The 19,514-nt window shown below is 35.5% G+C and overlaps 1 protein-coding gene across 1 annotated transcript in view; it reads left to right on the top strand.

Moving 5' to 3' along the window:
- The first annotated feature begins 11,110 nt into the window (after positions 1 to 11,110).
- Positions 11,111 to 19,514, top strand: part of LOC108361910 (probable G-protein coupled receptor No18) — a 30,371-nt gene continuing 21,967 nt past the window's right edge. The window contains exon 1 of the mRNA XM_017614684.1: positions 11,111 to 11,611. Within this exon, the coding sequence (XP_017470173.1) occupies positions 11,167 to 11,611 (445 nt within the window). The 5' untranslated portion in view covers positions 11,111 to 11,166. The remainder of the gene's footprint in view (positions 11,612 to 19,514) is intronic.

The raw sequence follows: 19,514 nt of genomic DNA, 5'->3' as shown, positions 1-19,514 counted from the left end.
TTCTTGCACTCTATAGTTACCTTATTTCAAATGGAAGCGCAGTTTGGTGATAACGTTCGCCTTGCTCATCAGATTCAGTTGGCAATTGTTGAGCGAGTTGATTAAGATGCTGATGCAAGAGATGAATTTTGTACAGGGACCGTAACAGTTACAACTTTTATTAAAAAAATCCCTCTTTAACAATTATTTTTTGACTTTTATTTTATTACTCTTTAAAAACCGTTATTTCTGACTTTTATTTTATAAATCGAAAATAACAATTATTTTTGATTTTTATTTAAACAATCTGCAAATAACAGTTATTTTTGATTTTTAAATTATATGTTTTAAATAACATCATACTTATAAAAGTCGAAATGCGAAAAATGTTAATGACTTTTATACGATTGATTAAAAAAATAAAAGTCGGTCACTGATTTATATTAATGACTTTTAAAAGTAAAAGTCACTGACTGATTTTTATTGATGACTTTTATAAATAAAACTCTTCAATAACTGTTATCTCAGCCATATAATATAAAAATCAAAAATAATTGTTATTTTGGATTTATAATATAAAAATCAAATATAATTGTTGTTTTTTTAAATTTTGCATAAAAATTGCAAATAAAAATTTATTTTCAAATTTGAGTCTCGGTGCAAAATGAAATCGATTGGTATGTTTCACTTAGTTGTAGAACATTTCCTTCATAGTGAATTTTTCCATGACAGATTTCATCAATAACTGTTATGTTCGGTCCCTGATTTTGTACGACATATTAACCCCAATTTCATCGAAAGCTGCCAACATGTTTGCAACAGATTGCCTGTAGTTGTCTTTGCGTTCTTTACCCAAAAGTCCTTTAATGACTGCTTTCAATGCGAGCCATGCATTTAATTCTCGGTCTGTCAGAACTTGGTCAAAATCTTGACGACTCATTAGTTTCCGTATGTCGGGACCATTAACAACCCCTTCCTACACTGGCTGTTAATAGTTTTCATGGTTGAAAAACGTATACATAAATAGATTGACACCCGAAATACCGTGAACTTCGATGAAACCAGCAAATGGTGTATCATTTTTAGGCAGGAAAGAGTTGTTTGCCTCATCTACTGCAAATAAAGAAGTAATTGCAAAGTCAAACTAGGATTTAAAAACAGGAGAACAGATATGAACATTTATTAGGTGCAGTAAGCAAAAATAAGCGGCGAGTTGTTTGCTAAAAGATAATTAATACTTTAATTTTTGTATGTATGTTTGTTTGAAAATTTAAAATGCTCATTTACCTTGGGTTCAATGGGAGAAATGTCCTTTACTTTTTCGAGACTTGTTGAGGTGCTTTATAAGTTGGTACATATGCGTTTTAAGCTTGTCACTGAGGCGAAGCCACTCGGTTTCGTCGGTTTCCAAGTTTCCATGAGCAGCCAAAGTTTCTGTGTTACGAGCTAAAATAAAGTAACTAGTGTTAGGACTTAATTAAATCACAATATTAAAAAAGATACCTAGCAAATATTTTCGCAATCTATATTTAAATTGCATCGGGCTTTAGGTGTCGAAAAGTTCTACTTTATATTTGAAGTCATGCTTTTACTTCAGGTACTGGTATAAACCTCTTAGCAAATTGTTGCTCAGGATAATTCCTTTCTGAAAGGGTAGCAATGTCTGTCGCGCCACCCGCCCTGGTATTTTGCATGCAAACGTCCACATTTGCTAAGGTCTGCATTTGGGGAAGAAAATCCATGCCAAAAGGTTTCATTGTTGAGAGTAGGGATAAATCGATACAAGTACCAATAGTTTTTTACTCGATACTTTTTACTGCGATCCAAGTAGGTATCGAAAAAAAGTACTTGTATCGGAAGCGCAAAACTAATTATGCTTCAGCATCTTTTTTAAAAAGCAATCAATTAGAGGAATGGAAAGATATGCTCACTAAATTTCCGCAGCTATATCAGCACGCGCGTCTATACATAACGGTTGTTGGGTCATCTGTCTCTTGCTAGAGCTTTTTTAAAAAACAGGTACAACTATCAGGCATGTTCTAAAATTCGAAACTTTGAAATCAACTCTATTTCGATAATTTTCTCGATGGTTTTTAACCCAAAAATTTACAAGTCTCGCATTAAAATGATTTATTTCATATCGCTGCTGCTTCTTTTACGGTTTTTAATTAGAATATTCACTCTTTTCATCAGATATAAATAAAAAGCATTTGGAAAATCGAGTTGAGCTCAAAGTTTCGAATTTCAGAACATGCCCGTATATCAAAATCTTGCCTTTCAGGAAATCATTTCGAAAAGTTGATTTCTTTGGGGAAATATAATAAAAAAGGAGTTATTTTCTCAAAATTATTTTATATGAAAAAACTTTATCTATTAATCTGGTAAAAATGTATTCTATTGTTTTGGTATAAAAAAATATTAGAAGATAAATAATCTTGTAAAAATGCATATTTTTCGTGAGAGAAAATTCAATAACTGTGCAAAATTTGCAAAATCTTAATTCTATGTGCAAGTACTCGATACCTTTCCGATACTGAGTAGGTATCGATACCTTGTTTGATACAAGTACAAGTACTGATTTGAGTAATACCTTGATGGTATCGATTTATCCCTAGTTGGCAGTGACTGAGAGGTCTTAAGCCCAAAATACAATAATGCAGTGGCAGTGGCAGCGGCAGTTTTCCGAAATCAGGGTATGAATCACGTAACTTTAAAACGACAGTCGTTCAAACGACACTGACAAAATGGCCTCATAAAACACTGATTTATGCATTTGTGCTGCTGTTACGTGTTACTGTTACGTGAAGCAAAACTAGAATCGAGTTGACAATATCGCACAAACGATCAACCAATATTTTGTTTTCATGAAGCAACACAATCTCGACACGATATCGTTCAGACGATTGTTCCCATACGTGATTCATGCCCAGCTGTTTTTTAGAAAGTGTGGTGTCCAATGGAGGGACTCACAATACAGCAGTAGCAGCTAGCAGTACTGCTCACTTTAGGCCAAATTCTAAATTCATTGCCACTGCCTTCATCGCAGCAAACTTCGCATGTTGAATTTGACATAAATGAAACACAGCTAACTTCTGCTGATGTCACTGAAGCCTAAAAGGCAACAACAAAAATGTAAACAAACAAAAGGGAACGTGATTGGTTTCATATATCTCCATACCAAGTTCCAATACTCTACCATGAACACTTCCAGAGATATGCAGTATGAAAAGTTTGGCTTGTATGGGAGGTGCCACGCCCCCTTTTCCAATAAACACAATTTTTCTCCATGAGTATGTGACTGTTTTCATATGTCTCCATGCCATGCTCGAGTACTCTACCATGAACACTTCCAGAGATATGCAGTATGAAAAGTTTGGCTTGTATGGGAGGTGCCACGCCCCCTTTTCCAATAAACACAATTTTTCTCCATGAGTATGTGACTGTTTTCATATGTCTCCATGCCATGNACCAAGTTCCAATACTCTACCATGAACACTTCCAGAGATATGCAGTATGAAAAGTTTGGCTTGTATGGGAGGTGCCCAGAGATATGCAGTATGAAAAGTTTGGCTTGTATGGGAGTATGTGACTGTTTTCATATGTCTCCATGCCATGCTCGAGTACTCTACCATGAACACTTCCAGAGATATGCAGAATGAAAAATTCGGTTTGTATGGGAGGTGCCAGGCCCTCGCACCTAGCGATATCAAATATACCATATATACACAACAAATTTCATGAAGATCGGTCGAGCCGTTTAGGAGGAGTTCGGCCACAAACACTGTGAGACTTGATTTTTATATATTGGATATAGCTCATTCTATTACAAAAACCATATGGGTATTCTCGAAGTCATGCAAAGCCCTTATACGGTGGGCAGTAAAAACCCGTTTCCCTGGGAAAGCTTTGCGAACCTTATAATCCGTGCACCGTGCAAGGGTTTTTATTGTATTGCTGTGCAATGTATGAGATGGGTTTTATCGAAGGCTGAGGTAGGTCAGCCGCTCCAGGGTTGGGCGGAGATCCCACTAGCCCCCACTAAATAAAATAAACACAGTAGTTTAATGTAGCGAACACAACTACACACACGCGGCTGTTCGGTCAGAATGCCAGCACCTTGACGTACAAGAAGAGAGAGGGAGATACTGAGAGGGATAGAAACTAACTGGTCGGCGGTCGGCGTCGTGGTTCAGAGGGCGGAGACTGTCTAGTGGCTAGTGGCGGTGACGGTGAGAGCGGTGACGGTCTGATAATTAATGATGATGACAGTGAGAGCGGGGACGGTTCGGTGATTAATGATAACGACAGGGAGAGCGGTAGCGATCGTGATGATGGTAAACGCCCATAGCACGGGTACTGCAGCCAATGAGAGCGGCGATGCTGATCGTGACAGCAGTAGTGGTCCCTTGTAGTAGTGACGGCCCTGCGGTGATGTTGACGGTGCCCCAAATAGTGGCGAGGGCGGTAGCGACCCGGCTGTTTGACGAAGATGATAACTTCGGCCCTGATTAGTAGCGGCGGTGACAGCGGCCCTAGATGACGATGATGATGGCGGCCCTTATAGCCCGCAAGTAGCGGTCCTCGGTAGCGGTTTAGCCTAGGGGCGACTAATGGCGACGGTGGCCCTGATGATGACGAAGGTGATAGCTCGGCCCTAATAGGTGGTGGCGGTGGCAGTGGCCCTGGATGGCGATGATGGCACGGTTAGCGGTCCTAGCTGGTAGCGGTTCTCGGTCGTGACTTCGGCCCAGGGGCGGCAGATAGTGTTGGCGGTCCGAACGGTCACTTACGGAAGCTGGTCAGTATGGCCCCAGGGCGGCAAGGCCTCTAATGTAGTAAATCGTGGCTGCTTGAAATTGTGTGGCGTGTTTACCCGCCTCGGCACAGTGCCTGCTCGCCCCGCGGTATTCTAAAGCTAAAATTAGTCAAGAGCGCAGAACGCATACTTAAACGCAGTCGGTATACGCAGAATTTTGTCGATTACTGGAGCCCTCAGTGTTGCTGACTACAGTGTTGCCATTCATCAATGCCTTTTCATAAACTTACCTTTTCAACTACAATTTTTCGTGCTGTAATAGATTGTAGCTAAATAAATATAAACTAAATATTTTAAACGTATTTTGAATAGGAACTTATAACTTTTTTACCATCTGCAAAACTGATGAAGTGGCAACCATCTATAGAAGGAAGAAATCAGCTGACACGGAAAAATCTAAATTCCGCAGATTTCGGCGCTACGGGCTACAACTAGTGATGGCAAAAAAGATTTAATAATCGATTAGTCGGTTAATTGATTAATCGAAAGCGGTCGATTAATAATTGCAATTAATCGTAAGAAATTAACCGATTAATCGGTCATTTCGATTAAAATCGAAAATTAATAAAAACCATTTATAAGTTATAAAAACTGAAGCGCGCGACAAGATATTTTTGTTCTTTAATTTCAGATATGTTTTTAACTATAGCTTATTCTTTAGCAAAAAAACGTACAAATATGAATATCAAACTTTAAAATAAAATATTAAAAAAACTCAACAAAAAATTACAGCTTTTTAATTAGCTTTCTTGGAAAGATTTCAGTATGCAGTTTTGTAGCCCATTAAATTTTTGTATGAAAAATTCCAAGACTGAAGTATCTGGCACTTACCACTGATTTTTGGTATTTTTCTGTTTGGTAACGGTGTTGCTTATTTTCTTCAATATAAAAAAGAAGAAAATGCGCAACACCGAATTCGGAAAACAAAATGAAAATATGTGCATACCTTGGTTGTGATTTTTTAGCACTACTTAGGTTAAGCTTGCGTTGACGTTTATGGCAAAAATATCGTTTAAAAAATTTGCAGAATACGAGAATGTAAAAAAACATACCAACTTATTTTGATTCATACATTATTGTGTGAGTAAAATATTAAATTTTTGATGGTTTCTTTTCGATTATTTTGAAAAATTAATCGGTTAATCGCTCGATTAATCGAAATGAAAATTTCGATACAACTAAATCGTTAACCGAATGACAATAACCGATTATAATCGGTTATTCGATTAATCGTGCCATCACTAGCTACAACTACAGAAAAATTCTGCGGTGTTGAGTTTTTATTTACATGGCGCTCTGATAAGACAGATCGTGTCAGCTGATTCGGGTTTACGTACCGGTAGGTTTACGTTCTTGACTAATTTCAGCTTAAGTGGGCAGGAGAGTTTGTCTCCTGTCGACCGAGACCGTTTGCAAAATGATGGGTTTGGGGTCTGTGCGCGGGGTATTCCCCCTTTTACAGGTAGGGATGCAAATGATGCATTGATGTTTTTGAAACATCGATAATATCGGTTCAATTTTCGATGTTTGCCCTCGATGTTTACAATTTACTAACATCGCGAAATTGACGATACATCGATGGAAGTTTTACCGATGTTTTAAACATCGACTTTAAGGAGACTCTCGGACTTTCTTTCGGTATGTTTGACTGACCTTAAATTTATTATTCATTCAGAATTTTTTTTGTTATTCATGGCCTTATAACAATTATATTCAACAATTTTATTGAGCTTGAGGCCGTTCCTTATGAAAAATGTTATTGAAAACCAACAATAATTTACAAAAGGTAGAAGTTATATCTGTTATTTCGGAGTTCACCACATCTCCTCAGAGACCGCGGTTGTGATTAGTAGATGTGGTGATCTCCCAAGTAGCAGCTATAACTTCTTACCTGTGATTGTTGTGAATTATTGTTGCTTTTCCACAACATTTTTCATAAGAAACGGTCCCAAGCTCAATAAAATGGTTGGATTCACTCTGAATGCTAATAACCCAGCCGCTAAGACAGAACCAAACATCCCTTAGAATATCAACAAGATCAGGCCTAGGATCTTTAGGATACAGAACACAGGAAAATACATTCATAATTATTAAAGTATTCAATAGTACCCACGCCGCAGAGTACAGTGGTGATGTGGATGATGCACGGGTTGTTTTAACTGAGAAGGCGACTGAAAATTTTCGCAAACAACAAAAATGAGTAAAGGGCAGAATATATAACATAAATCAGCCGTGGTCGAGTGGCTTGTGTGACATCAAGGCACACACCGCCAATCGGAGGAGAAGCTCGGCCAATGATTTTAAACTTTGCACAGATTGCTTTGCAGAGCACAGTAGGCGTAATCTAAATGGTAGTACAAGTATTTTGTGTCCAATTTGCCGTCAAACTATTCGACAATCGACGAAATTATTTACTTAACTTTTTGCTATTTCAAGTTCCTTTTTTTGTTGAAACTTTGAATTATTTAATATTCAAACACATATACATACATGCAAACATATATATTAAATATATGCATTGAAATTTGTTAACTTCAATTTCTTTATATAATAAAGGACAACAAATATTTAGTTCAATGTTATCACATTAGTTAGATTTTATTTAGAACAGGGGGTTTTGGATGTACATATTTTAAAATGGAGACAAGAGCCACAATAAAGATGAAATAACGCCCGCGGGCTTCATTTCAGTTTTTAGGAAATGAATCCCGCGGGCGTTATTGCCATATCGAAAGGGAAATAATGCCCACCGGCAACAGGCAATAAAGCCCGCGGGCTTAATTTCTTTTTCGAAAAGGCAATAACGCCCGAGGGCTTTATTTCTGTTTTTTTTTGGGGGAAGTAAAGCCCTTGGGCGTTATTTCCGCGGGCCTAATTGCACTCCACCCATCCCAAGCATGCAGAGCGACGACAACACACACATACATACATAGTACATGCCTTGCAGGAAATGTATCTAACTATAATTTAACTTGAAGTTGATTAGGAAGGAACTAAAGGCCACTATTATTTCTATATTTCCTTTGAGGAAAGCTAACTATACTTGTATGGCGATGACCGCGAAATAGTCAAGAGTGGTTACCTCTGCATTTGATGTAACTAACTACTTTTGGACATAAAATATCAATAGTAAAAACAAAATATTTTTTTATTTTTTGTACTTCTTTTATTTATTTATTTACTTTATTTTATTACATTTCATATATGTTTACATATTCTGCTGTAGGTGGTCCCATAGTCGAACCCCGTCAAAGATAACTTCAAAATAATAATATAAAATTTCGATCTTTTTCGAATTTTCGATCCTTTTATTTGACCTCAATTCGAAAAAGTATTTGCAGGATATTTAAATAGAAACGCGTTTAAAGAAAACAATCTCGCGATTGCGACTGCATTACCCCTGCATTACTTGTCAACTAGTTTCAAGTTAGGTTTATGTAGCTAACTACAAGTTATATACTTTATAGAAATTTTGCAAAAAAACTAACTACAAGTAATTGATTTGAATATTTTCCAATATACAGTATTTTCGTTGATGTTTATAGGAATAACAATTACGTTTCTATTTGATTTTAATATTTTTTCCCTCAGTGTACCTACAAATGAAATCGACTCTTTTGTATCACATTGGGCCTTATGAATAAAAACTAAGCAATTGATTTTTCCTAAAATTTCAGACCTTTTAATTAAATTTATTTGAATAAATCAAGCAAAAGGTTTGAAATCTTAAGAAAAAGCAAACTTCTTAGGTTTTTGATTCATAAGGCCCATTCACTGAAATCTTCTTCCGAATTGTTCTCACTATTGCTTTCATTCAACGATATTTCTTCCAACCATTTTAGAACTTGTTCTTCATAGGTACCCCTCTCGAAAAGTAAAAAAAAGGTTAAAGACAGAAAATAGCCAACAAACATGTTAAAAACTGAAATAAGTACAGCAACCAAATTACCTTTACTACTAACGTTCGCCTGTCAGGCGTCAAGAAGAGTGTGTGGAACTAATGGTCTGATTATGCATACTTCATATGCTTCATATGCATACTTCATATACTGAGTATGCATAATCAGAGCTTAAGCCGCGCAAGGCCACTGTACAATGTGCGCCTGCTAACAACCTCGTACGNTTAAATTTATTTGAATAAATCAAGCAAAAGGTTTGAAATCTTAAGAAAAAGCAAACTTCTTAGGTTTTTGATTCATAAGGCCCATTCACTGAAATCTTCTTCCGAATTGTTCTCACTATTGCTTTCATTCAACGATATTTCTTCCAACCATTTTAGAACTTGTTCTTCATAGGTACCCCTCTCGAAAAGTAAAAAAAAGGTTAAAGACAGAAAATAGCCAACAAACATGTTAAAAACTGAAATAAGTACAGCAACCAAATTACCTTTANCATTTTAGAACTTGTTCTTCATAGGTACCCCTCTCGAAAAGTAAAAAAAAGGTTAAAGACAGAAAATAGCCAACAAACATGTTAAAAACTGAAATAAGTACAGCAACCAAATTACCTTTACTACTAACGTTCGCCTGTCAGGCGTCAAGAAGAGTGTGTGGAACTAATGATCTGATTATGCATACTTCATATGCTTCATATGCATACTTCATATACTGAGTATGCATAATCAGAGCTTAAGCCGTGCAAGGCCACTGTACAATGTGCGCCTGCTAACAACCTCGTACGGCGCTAGATTGAGTTGGCAGGATCGCTTACTTTGATCATTAAAATCGTTCCTGAAATATCGCGAGAAAGCCGAATTCGTTCCGCCTCACAGGCGAACGTTAGTATTCTAGGGTTCAATACTGTTTGACTTAATAGAAATAAATTCTTTTAAATCTTTCAAAACGAGTTATTAAAATATACTGTTCATTTGGCTAATTTTCTTAACGATACTATCACGATAGTATCGATAGTTTTCCATACCAAATGAAAGAGCGAATTCTGCAAAATTGAAAAACAATACAGTTTTTGGTTTACAAGGACGAATAAGTATTGAAAATGCGCTTTTCAATTAATTTTATTTTTTTAAGTTAATAAAGTTAGGAGGACGTAATTCGAGGATGTAGTCGTGTGTATATCAGTCATTTATATGTATTAAAAAAAAAATATTGCAAATTTTCAAGGATATTCAAGGATAAAATTTCAAAAGGAAATTTTCCAAAACCATTCGTCCTTATTCACCAAAAAGTTTTATATGTTTGAATTCTACAGGATTTTTTCTTTTATTTGTTAATCATCTTTTTGAAATTTGAAAGTCCTTTAAAAAAATCCTGACGTCAGAGTGAAACATTTAAAACGCATTTTACTACAATTGCCCATATTTTCGCGAATATATTAATTTTAATATGTGTAAAATTTACTGTCGCACGGTGTAATACTTATATCATAACTACTTATAAACTCAAGGAAGAATTCACCCCTTTTGTCGTGCTTCCCCAAACAGTGCTATGAGCATTTGCATCACAGCATAGGATCCATTGTGTACCACTCTGCCGGAAGTGATCTATTAGTGCCTTTGCTTCAGGTGTCGGGGCTATCTCCTCCTCACCCGGGAAGTACGCGGAGGCAAGTACTGCCTCTTCAACCTACCCTAGGAGTCGGAACTTTGCCCGATCTTGGGCGACAGCTGAAGGCAGCCACCTTCTTCCCACTGTTTCCTTCCAGCAAGACCGCTTCCTCGGTCTCCCTTGCCCTTACGGCTGGAAGTAGCCGCTTTGGAGCTGCCACGTAGTGGTGGCCGTTTTGCAGGCTTTGGAGATGCGANCTTGCCCTTACGGCTGGAAGTAGCCGCTTTGGAGCTGCCACGTAGTGGTGCCCGTTTTGCAGGCTTTGGAGATGCGATGGGTCCGACGTTCATTTGGGCTTTTCAAGCACCTATTGTAGGGGCGGGTATGTTGTTGTTGCTGCTCTCGGAGGCATCGTTGGAGTTTTGTGAGCTTCGTGTAGCTCTGTGTCGACCTCCGATGAATTGTGTGCTGCACTTGCAGGTCAGCAAGCAGGCCTAAATTCCATTCGTCGAGAAAGAGTTCATCTGACCATATTCTGCAGAAGAGTTTGATTTGCTGACTACAAAATAGTATAAGCATTTGCTTTTGCTTACAACGCAGTTTGTTTTTGCTTAGAAAGTCAGCCGAAACAACCAGTTTAGAAAAATTGCAGTTACTGGAAGCAGCTCCCTAAAGCAGGGATCACACGATTTGTACAATGAACTCATTTAGATACAGATTTCTAGGCATATTTGTAACTAATTGACATTCACATTTTACCTAACTAATTCCTCACCAATTATTTTTATTCTTTTTTTTATTAAAGTTGCAATTATATATGTATGTAAGTACATATATAACTGAAGATTAAACCTAACAAAAAAAGTCATGGATGCACACGCGAAAGAAATAAGCAAAAATGCATTTATCTTAAGCCACACATCCTTCGCATACCATACCGCACTCGCAACGAAGACCTCAAACATGTCGCAGCCTGTTTTGAATGAACAAGTTGTTAACAATCCGGACTTTGCTATGGTACTCACCACAGGGACAGACACATCCGCAAAGTCGGAGCATATGACAAATTCATCCGCGGAGCAGTGGGCGCATTTCTATGACTTGATGATATCTTGGCAAAGTATTTTTCTGACAACGATATTCTGTGTGCTCATCGTGATCACTGTGTTGGGAAACACATTAGTTATTGTAGCCATAATAACCACGCGACGTCTGCGAACTGTTACAAACTGTTTTGTTATGAGTCTAGCAGTGGCTGACTTCTTGGTGGGAGTATTCGTGATGCCGCCAGCGGTAGCAGTGCATTTAGTGGGTAAGTGAGAGTTGTTTATACATGTAGTATATGTACATATATCGCATACTTAGATCTAAAGAGAGACAATTCAAAACTCTAATTTTTTGACTTATACATACCATGGTGGAATAAGATAAGTTGATATCAGTACGAACTCCCCAAATATTGCAAATTAGTAAAAAGAGGGACGAAATAAATCTAGGTTATAGGCATGATTAGGGATAAATCGATACCATCAAGGTATTACTCAAATCAGTACTTGTACTTTTATCAAACAAGGTATCGATACCTACTCAGTATCGGAAAGGTATCGAGTACTTGTACTTAGAACTACGATTTTGCAAATTTTTCAAAGTTATTGAATTTTTTTCATAAAAAATATGCATTTTTACAAGATTATTTATCTTCTAATATTTTTTCATACCAAAACAATAGCATACATTTTTACCAGATTAATAGATAAAGTTTTTTCATATAAAATAAATTTGAGAAAATAATTCTTTTTTTGTTATATTTCTCCCAAAAAAATCAACTTTTCCAAATGATTTCCTGAAAGGAGAGATTTTGATATACAGGCATGTTCTGAAGTTCGAAACTTTTAACTCGACTCGATTTGCCAAATGCTTTTTAATTATATCTGATGAAAAGAGTGAATATTCTAATTAAAAACCGTAAAAGAAGCAGCAGCGATATGGAATAAGTCATTTTAATGCGCGACTTGTAAATTTTTTGGTTAAAAACATCGGGAAAATTATTGATATCGAGTCGATTTCAAATTTTAGAATTTTAGAATATGCCTGATAGTTGTACCTGTTTTTTAGATAAGCCTCTAGCAAGGGACAGATGACTCAACAACCGTTATGTATAGACGGGCTTGCTTATATAGCTGCGGAAATGTAGTGCGCATATCTTCCCATTCCTCTGATAGGTAGCTTTTCAAAAAAGATGCTGAAGCATAATAAGTTTTGCGCTTCCGATACAGGTACTTTTTTTTGATACCTACTTGGATCGCGGTAAAAAGTATCGAGTAAAAAACTACTTGGTAAATTGTATCGATATATCACTAGGCATGATTCTAAAATAAAAGGTTAGATAATTATTGACAGCGGCGGTTTGACACTCCCTTACAAGCGGTTGCATTTACGAAAGACGGAGAAAGGGGAAGAAGGAAATCCCTTGGTACGAAAATGGTAGTAGAAAAATACGCAAAGTATGCAATTAGTATTTGGTGAAATTACTTTTGTAAATTGTAATGTATTTGCAAGAAATTTGGCATTTTAAAAGAAATATTGAACGAGATTTTAAGATATGTATCTACGTGAATTATGTAATTTGTTTGCTATATAGCGGTATAAAAACTAAAAAGGGCTCAAAATTAAAATATAATTACTATGAGTTTTATGTAAACTCGAAACCATTCTTGTAACCGGTAAATTTTGTTAACATCTCATGAGCAGGTAACAACATATTTCCCGGCTAAAAAAGACTAAAATGTTTCGACTAAAATTCACATATTTTATTCAAAGAAATCGCTAGTAAGTAAGAACTCGTTATGCGTAGATCAGAAGTCATGTTTGTGGTTCTTAAATATAAAAAAGAGATCAATTACAAACTTATGGCATTTTATTTTTTGTTGAACAATTTTGCCTTAGAGTGTAACATTTGCACTAGGTAACTTTTCGTCCTGAAAAATGACTACATATATTAGTATTAAGTATTTTGTTTAGTCAGAGGGCGATATTTTGAGAAATGAACTCGTGAAGCTGTGAAAGGGCTGCAGAAAACAGGCCAACATTATTTCGAGAAAATAAAATGCCATTAATTTATATCGAACAAGCCGGTCGCTCTTCAAGTTTTTAACAACTCAACTAAATATTTAATTGTATTTTGATGTCCATATATTCGAAACTCCTGCCTTTAATGTCCTACTCACTCTCTCACATGCCTGTATGGGAGCAATAATAAGCAACAATAAAGTATGTTGGCACCATGATACAATTATTCACAGGTATTGTCTTCCCATAGAGTTTTGCTAAACATCGATATTCGTGCTCTTTTATTCTCATNTCACAGGTATTGTCTTCCCATAGAGTTTTGCTAAACATCGATATTCGTGCACTTTTATTCTCACTCGTTATTTTCTAAGTGTGGCGAATAAAACTTCGCACTTAAATTTAAGCCATTCATAACAAAAATTGTATAAAGAAAGTCCCCACTACGTCCTTTTTTGAACTTTTTTTAGTTTATTTAATGTTTATTATTTTTTATGAAAATGTAGCTGATTACTTAACAAACACCATATAAGTCTCATTTTCTCAGACTGTGCAAAAATTATGCATATTCTGCAAAATTTCAAGTGTACGAAATTTTTCCATACAAAGTATATTCTAAAATTTTTTTATACGGAAAACAATGCGGAACACGTCAACAAAAAATTGCAAAAAAAATCTACGATAATTGCCAGCCACCTCAAATTTGCACTTTACTATCCTAAAATTTTAAACTAAAAATGCAGATTTTTTTTTAATTTTTGCATAAAATATGAAATTTGGATTTAAATGGCGTTTGTAAGTAATCAGCTATAATTTCATAAAAAAATAATAAGCTAAAATATCGCGTCCTAGTTCGTGTTTGGGTCACTGTATATTCACATAAAAAAAATTGAAATCGGCCCAGTATTTTAAGACTTTTTGGATTATAGAAAATTCTTTCAATTCCATATACTTAACACAGCCCGACATGAAAATTTTCTCCGAGATAAGACTAGCAATTTCTATTACATTTTGAGTCGCTAAATTTGTAAAAATGGAAACTTATATGTTTATATATTTGAATTTTAATGAAATACGGCAAATAGCGAAATCGGCTAAAAACAGCTAACTTTTTTTGCAAAACGGCTAACCAATCGGCTGCCGGCTAAATCGAGATTTCTCGGAACACGGCTAAACTGGCAACAATGACCTCTGCTGACGGAGCGGTGCGAGAGAGACCACTGTCAGTTTATCGAACCTTTAATTATTGAATCATAAAGCAACAATTTAGCCAAAAAGAGCGCTGCATCTACTATAAAAATCGCTAATAAGCTAGAAATGGATCTTATAAACCTCTCTTTTAACTTGTCCTGTCACATATAAAGAATGTATATCAAGGCTTGGTCCAAAAACCTAAATCGAAAATAATAATTTCTACATACAGGCCTATTCTGCTTGTTACCGAACATTTTGACACCGGAAAATTTTGTTATCAAAAAATAACACCACTTCTTTTAATCGCAATTTAATCTATTCAGAAATTCAGCTATGAAGTTTTGTATAAATTCCGGTGTTGCATACTTCACGGGACAATACTTTGTTACCTGCTTATGAGTAACAAAATCTACCAGTGCGCAGAATGCGAAAACAGTTTAAAAATTACCAGGAACTTTATTTACTGGTAACAAAATTTTTTTGACCAAAGCAGAATAGGGCCTGTTAATAATAATTTTGAGCTAGTCAAATTATATTGTTTTTTTCCCGTAATTAATTTTTGTTGTTGTTGTAGAGCTAAGTGGTTGCAGAACCAAAGAATTTAGTTTATACATATATAGATCTGTACATTATCNAAACAGTTTAAAAATTACCAGGAACTTTATTTACTGGTAACAAAATTTTTGTGACCAAAGCAGAATAGGGCCTGTTAATAATAATTTTGAGCTAGGCAAATTATATTGTTTTTTTCCCGTAATTAATTTTTGTTGTTGGTTGCAGAACCAAAGAATTTAGTTTATACATATATAGATCTGTACATTATGNAGCCAAAAAGAGCGCTGCATCTACTATAAAAATCGCTAATAAGCTAGAAATGGATCTTAAAAACCTCTCTTTTAACTTGTCCTGTCACATATAAAGAATGTATATCAAGGCTTGGTCCAAAAACCTAAATCGAAAATAATAATTTCTACATACAGGCCTATTCTGCTTGTTACCGAACATTTTGACACCGGAAAATTTTGTTATCAAAAAATAACACCACTTCTTTTAATCGCAATTTAATCTATTCAGAAATTCAGCTATGAAGTTTTGTATAAATTCCGGTGTTGCATACTTCACGGGACAATACTTTGTTACCTGCTTATGAGTAACAAAATCTACCAGTGCGCAGAATGCGAAAACAGTTTAAAAATTACCAGGAACTTTATTTACTGGTAACAAAATTTTTGTGACCAAAGCAGAATAGGGCCTGTTAATAATAATTTTGAGCTAGGCAAATTATATTGTTTTTTTCCCGTAATTAATTTTTGTTGTTGGTTGCAGAACCAAAGAATTTAGTTTATACATATATAGATCTGTACATTATGCCGTGGTATAGAAATTACAATATCAAAATTGTAGTTTACCATTATATATCGTCTTGAGCCTATCTTGAATAAAACAATTAGTAAAACATACAATACTTCTTTTATTCTCTAAAATTAAAAAAGATAACATGAATTTTCAAAAAGTGTACATAAATTTTATGGTTTATTTTACGAATTTGTTGCTTGACCGGTGCATATGTATTTACTTAATTAAGGATTAGCCAAGACACAGTAAAACTTAAAATTTACGAATATGAAGGCATGTTTCAATACCTGAGCAGCCATGTTCCAAGGTATCATAGACAATATGATGATATGAGGGTATAAGTACTCATTTCTTAAAGATGCTCAAATTTGGTTACTTCTATAGTCAGTGGCTTTTGATAAAGCGGAGGGCGTTCACTTGAGCGTACGGAAGTAGTTGTCATTGGTCTTCTAGGTAAATATTCCCATGACTGATCAGTCAGTTTTGAATTTAAATTTACCCTCGCTGGGTTTATAATGTAACGCTACAATGTTCGTAACATACGGATCACCTTTTTTGTTTCCCGGCCTCAAGCTTTCATATTTGCCCTGAGAAAAGCGATAGAAGTATTTATAGGTTAAATAAAATACTCTATAGGGCTCAGGATCTTGCTTTGCTGCTTTAATTATACTACTAATAACAAAAATATCTCGTTATCGGCCATGCAACTTCTTTTCTATTACACCATGAATGGAATCGACTTCCATTTGCGAATGACCGAGTTCGAGATATTTTTGTTCAATAACAACATTATTCTCTCTCGCCAAATCGAGCAAAGCATTAGCCAGTGTCAAGCAGAGGGTTTGATAACCACAACTAGGGTTGCCAGATTTTGTATGCAGGAAATCAGTACGTTAGACTTTTTCATGCTAAAAAATCAGTACTTTTTAGTACATTTTTATTCAAAGCAAAATTATGAATGTAAGTAACAGACAATACTTTAAAACAGCAGAGTACTTGTTTTTAACAATATTTTGGGATATAAATAAAACCTAGTTCATAAAAAATAAAAGTGTCATTCATTTTAACATGAGTTTACATATCATTGTACACAGAAGCCAATAAATTATTTTATATTTGTGACATTGTTGAATAGCAATAAGGAGATCATTTCCATCTTGAGCTTTTAAATAGTAAAAGAATTCTATATATTTCATTTTAACATTACTTTTAATTTGAAGTTTACTTTAAAAAAATTTAATTAGAATCCGGTTTTTCTCTTTGCGCCAGGAAGCAAACTTTATACTCTCAGATGATTCGTTTGAGTGTGGAATTACAACAAAAAAATACATATTTCAAACTGTGGAAAAGTACCACTATTTAAAGACTTCTTCTATATTTCCTCATGGCTTAAGTTAATTTTTTCAACTAGGCAAAAACTTTGAAAGACTAATAATTCGCTGAAAAGAGTGTCTAAACTCTATGTCTTGCATGCAAAACTATGTCGTAGGCAAAAGCCATTCGAATATCCAAATTTTTTGTTATTAAACTGAAAGTTATTTTCGAGATAACTAACAACACTCGAGAAAAAAACGTCAGCCTTAGTATACCTTTCATGAGCATGAAATAGTATTATAACTTTGGTCCGATGTTTGTAAGTACCAGAATTAGGAGAGATACACCCATTAAAATGTATACTTAAATGTTTGCTGGATTGGAGCTGCTACTTATACTTAAATTATCAGAACATCGAGCTGAGTCGATTTAGCCATGTCCTCTGTCCGTCTGTTTGTATGCAATCTAGTCTCTCAGTTTTCGAGATATCCGGATGAAATTTAGTAGGGGGGTTGCTTTTTATAATGTATTAATCATGTGTCGGAATGGGAAGAATCGGACCACTATAACATATAGCTCCCATACAACTGATTGTTCAGATATGAGATTTTTCGTTATAACTTCTCCATTTATGCAGATAGGAACTGAAATTTTGCAGTACTTCAACCCATCATCAAAAGAAAACTTAGGGTGAAAATTACAAAGATCGGGTTACTATAACCTATAGCTCCCATACAACTGATTGTTCAGATATGAGATTTTTCGTTATAACTTCTCCATTTATGCAGATAGGAACTGAAATTTTGCAGTACTTCAACCCATCATCAAAAGAAAACTTAGGGTGAAAATTACAAAGATCGGGTTACTATAACCTATAGCTCCCATACAACTGATTGTTCAGATATAAGATTTTTCGTTATAACTCCTCTATTTAAGTAGCTAGGAACATGAAATTTTGCACTGGTGTCACTCATTACCAAAAGAATACTCAGTGCAAATGGCGAAGATCGGGTCGCTATAACCTATAGCCTCCATATAACTGATTGTTCAGATATAAGATTTTTCGTTATAACTCCTCTATTTAAGTAGCTAGGAACATGAAATTTTGCACTGGTGTCACTCATTACCAAAAGAATACTCAGTGCAAATGGCGAAGATCGGGTCGCTATAACCTATAGCCTCCATATAACTGATTGTTCAGATATGAGATTTTTTGCCATAAGTTTTCCATTTATGCAACTAGGAACATGAAAATTCGCACCGTTTTCGTTACTAGCAGAATACTTACAGTGAAGATAACAAGGGTCGTGTCATTATAACATATATCACCCATACAACTGATTGTTCAGTGTTCTCATAACTTCGTTATAACTCCTCCATTTAAGCAGCTACAAGCTTGAAATTTTGCAATACTTCCACCCATTATCAACAGAATACTTACAGTGAAGATAACAAGGGTCGTGTCATTATAACATATATCACCCATACAACTGATTGTTCAGTGTTCTCATAACTTCGTTATAACTCCTCCATTTAAGCAGCTACAAGCTTGAAATTTTGCAATACTTCCACCCATTATCAACAGAATACTTACAGTGAAAATAACAAAGATCGGGTCACTTTTACATATAGCTCCCATACAACTGATTTTTCAGATATGCGATTTTTTGTTATACAGAAGGTACCCTGCAGGGAAAGCTACTAGTTGTGAACTAGAATTCTACCAGTTTGCGTTTCAGCCCAACTAGTTCACGTTCTACCATTTTTCAATGTTAGCGACTGGTATTTTTAACATTGCGATGTCCTACGAGATGTCAATTGTCAGGCTATGCATCAGCATCTGTTAGTAGAAATACTAGTAGCATCATACCAGTTGATGAGATAGTCTGCCAATTCATCCCCCATGAAAAGCATTAGTAAGCCTTTTTGCTCGCGGCGCTCCAACAGTCGAAATGGCCTACAGAGCAACGCACTCGTGTTGTATGCCTGAGGTACCAGGTTCAAGCCCGGGCGCAAGGAAAATTTTATTTATTTTTTTATAATATTTCTTTTATTTATATTTTTTACTAGCAGACCCGGCGAACTTCGTCCCGCCCAAAATTTTTATATATTTTATTGAAACTTTTTGGTCCAACATTTTCACCAACAATTCACGTTTACGATTTTCATTGGCACATTTGTCTGCTAAGATTAAGGTTTGGTGGTCATTTTCCGCTTTAAATGACCTAAGGAAAGTGTTATATCCGTTCTTGAAATTCTCCAGTTGTGCGGCATTTCATTGCACG

This window comes from Rhagoletis zephyria, unplaced genomic scaffold (genome assembly GCF_001687245.7).
Source record: "Rhagoletis zephyria isolate East Lansing unplaced genomic scaffold, Rhagoletis_zephyria_1.1 Rzeph_scaffold_00880, whole genome shotgun sequence".
Lineage (NCBI taxonomy): Eukaryota > Metazoa > Arthropoda > Insecta > Diptera > Tephritidae > Rhagoletis > Rhagoletis zephyria.
The sequence above is the reverse complement of the archived record's forward strand: the minus strand, read 5'-3'. Positions and strand labels throughout refer to the sequence as shown.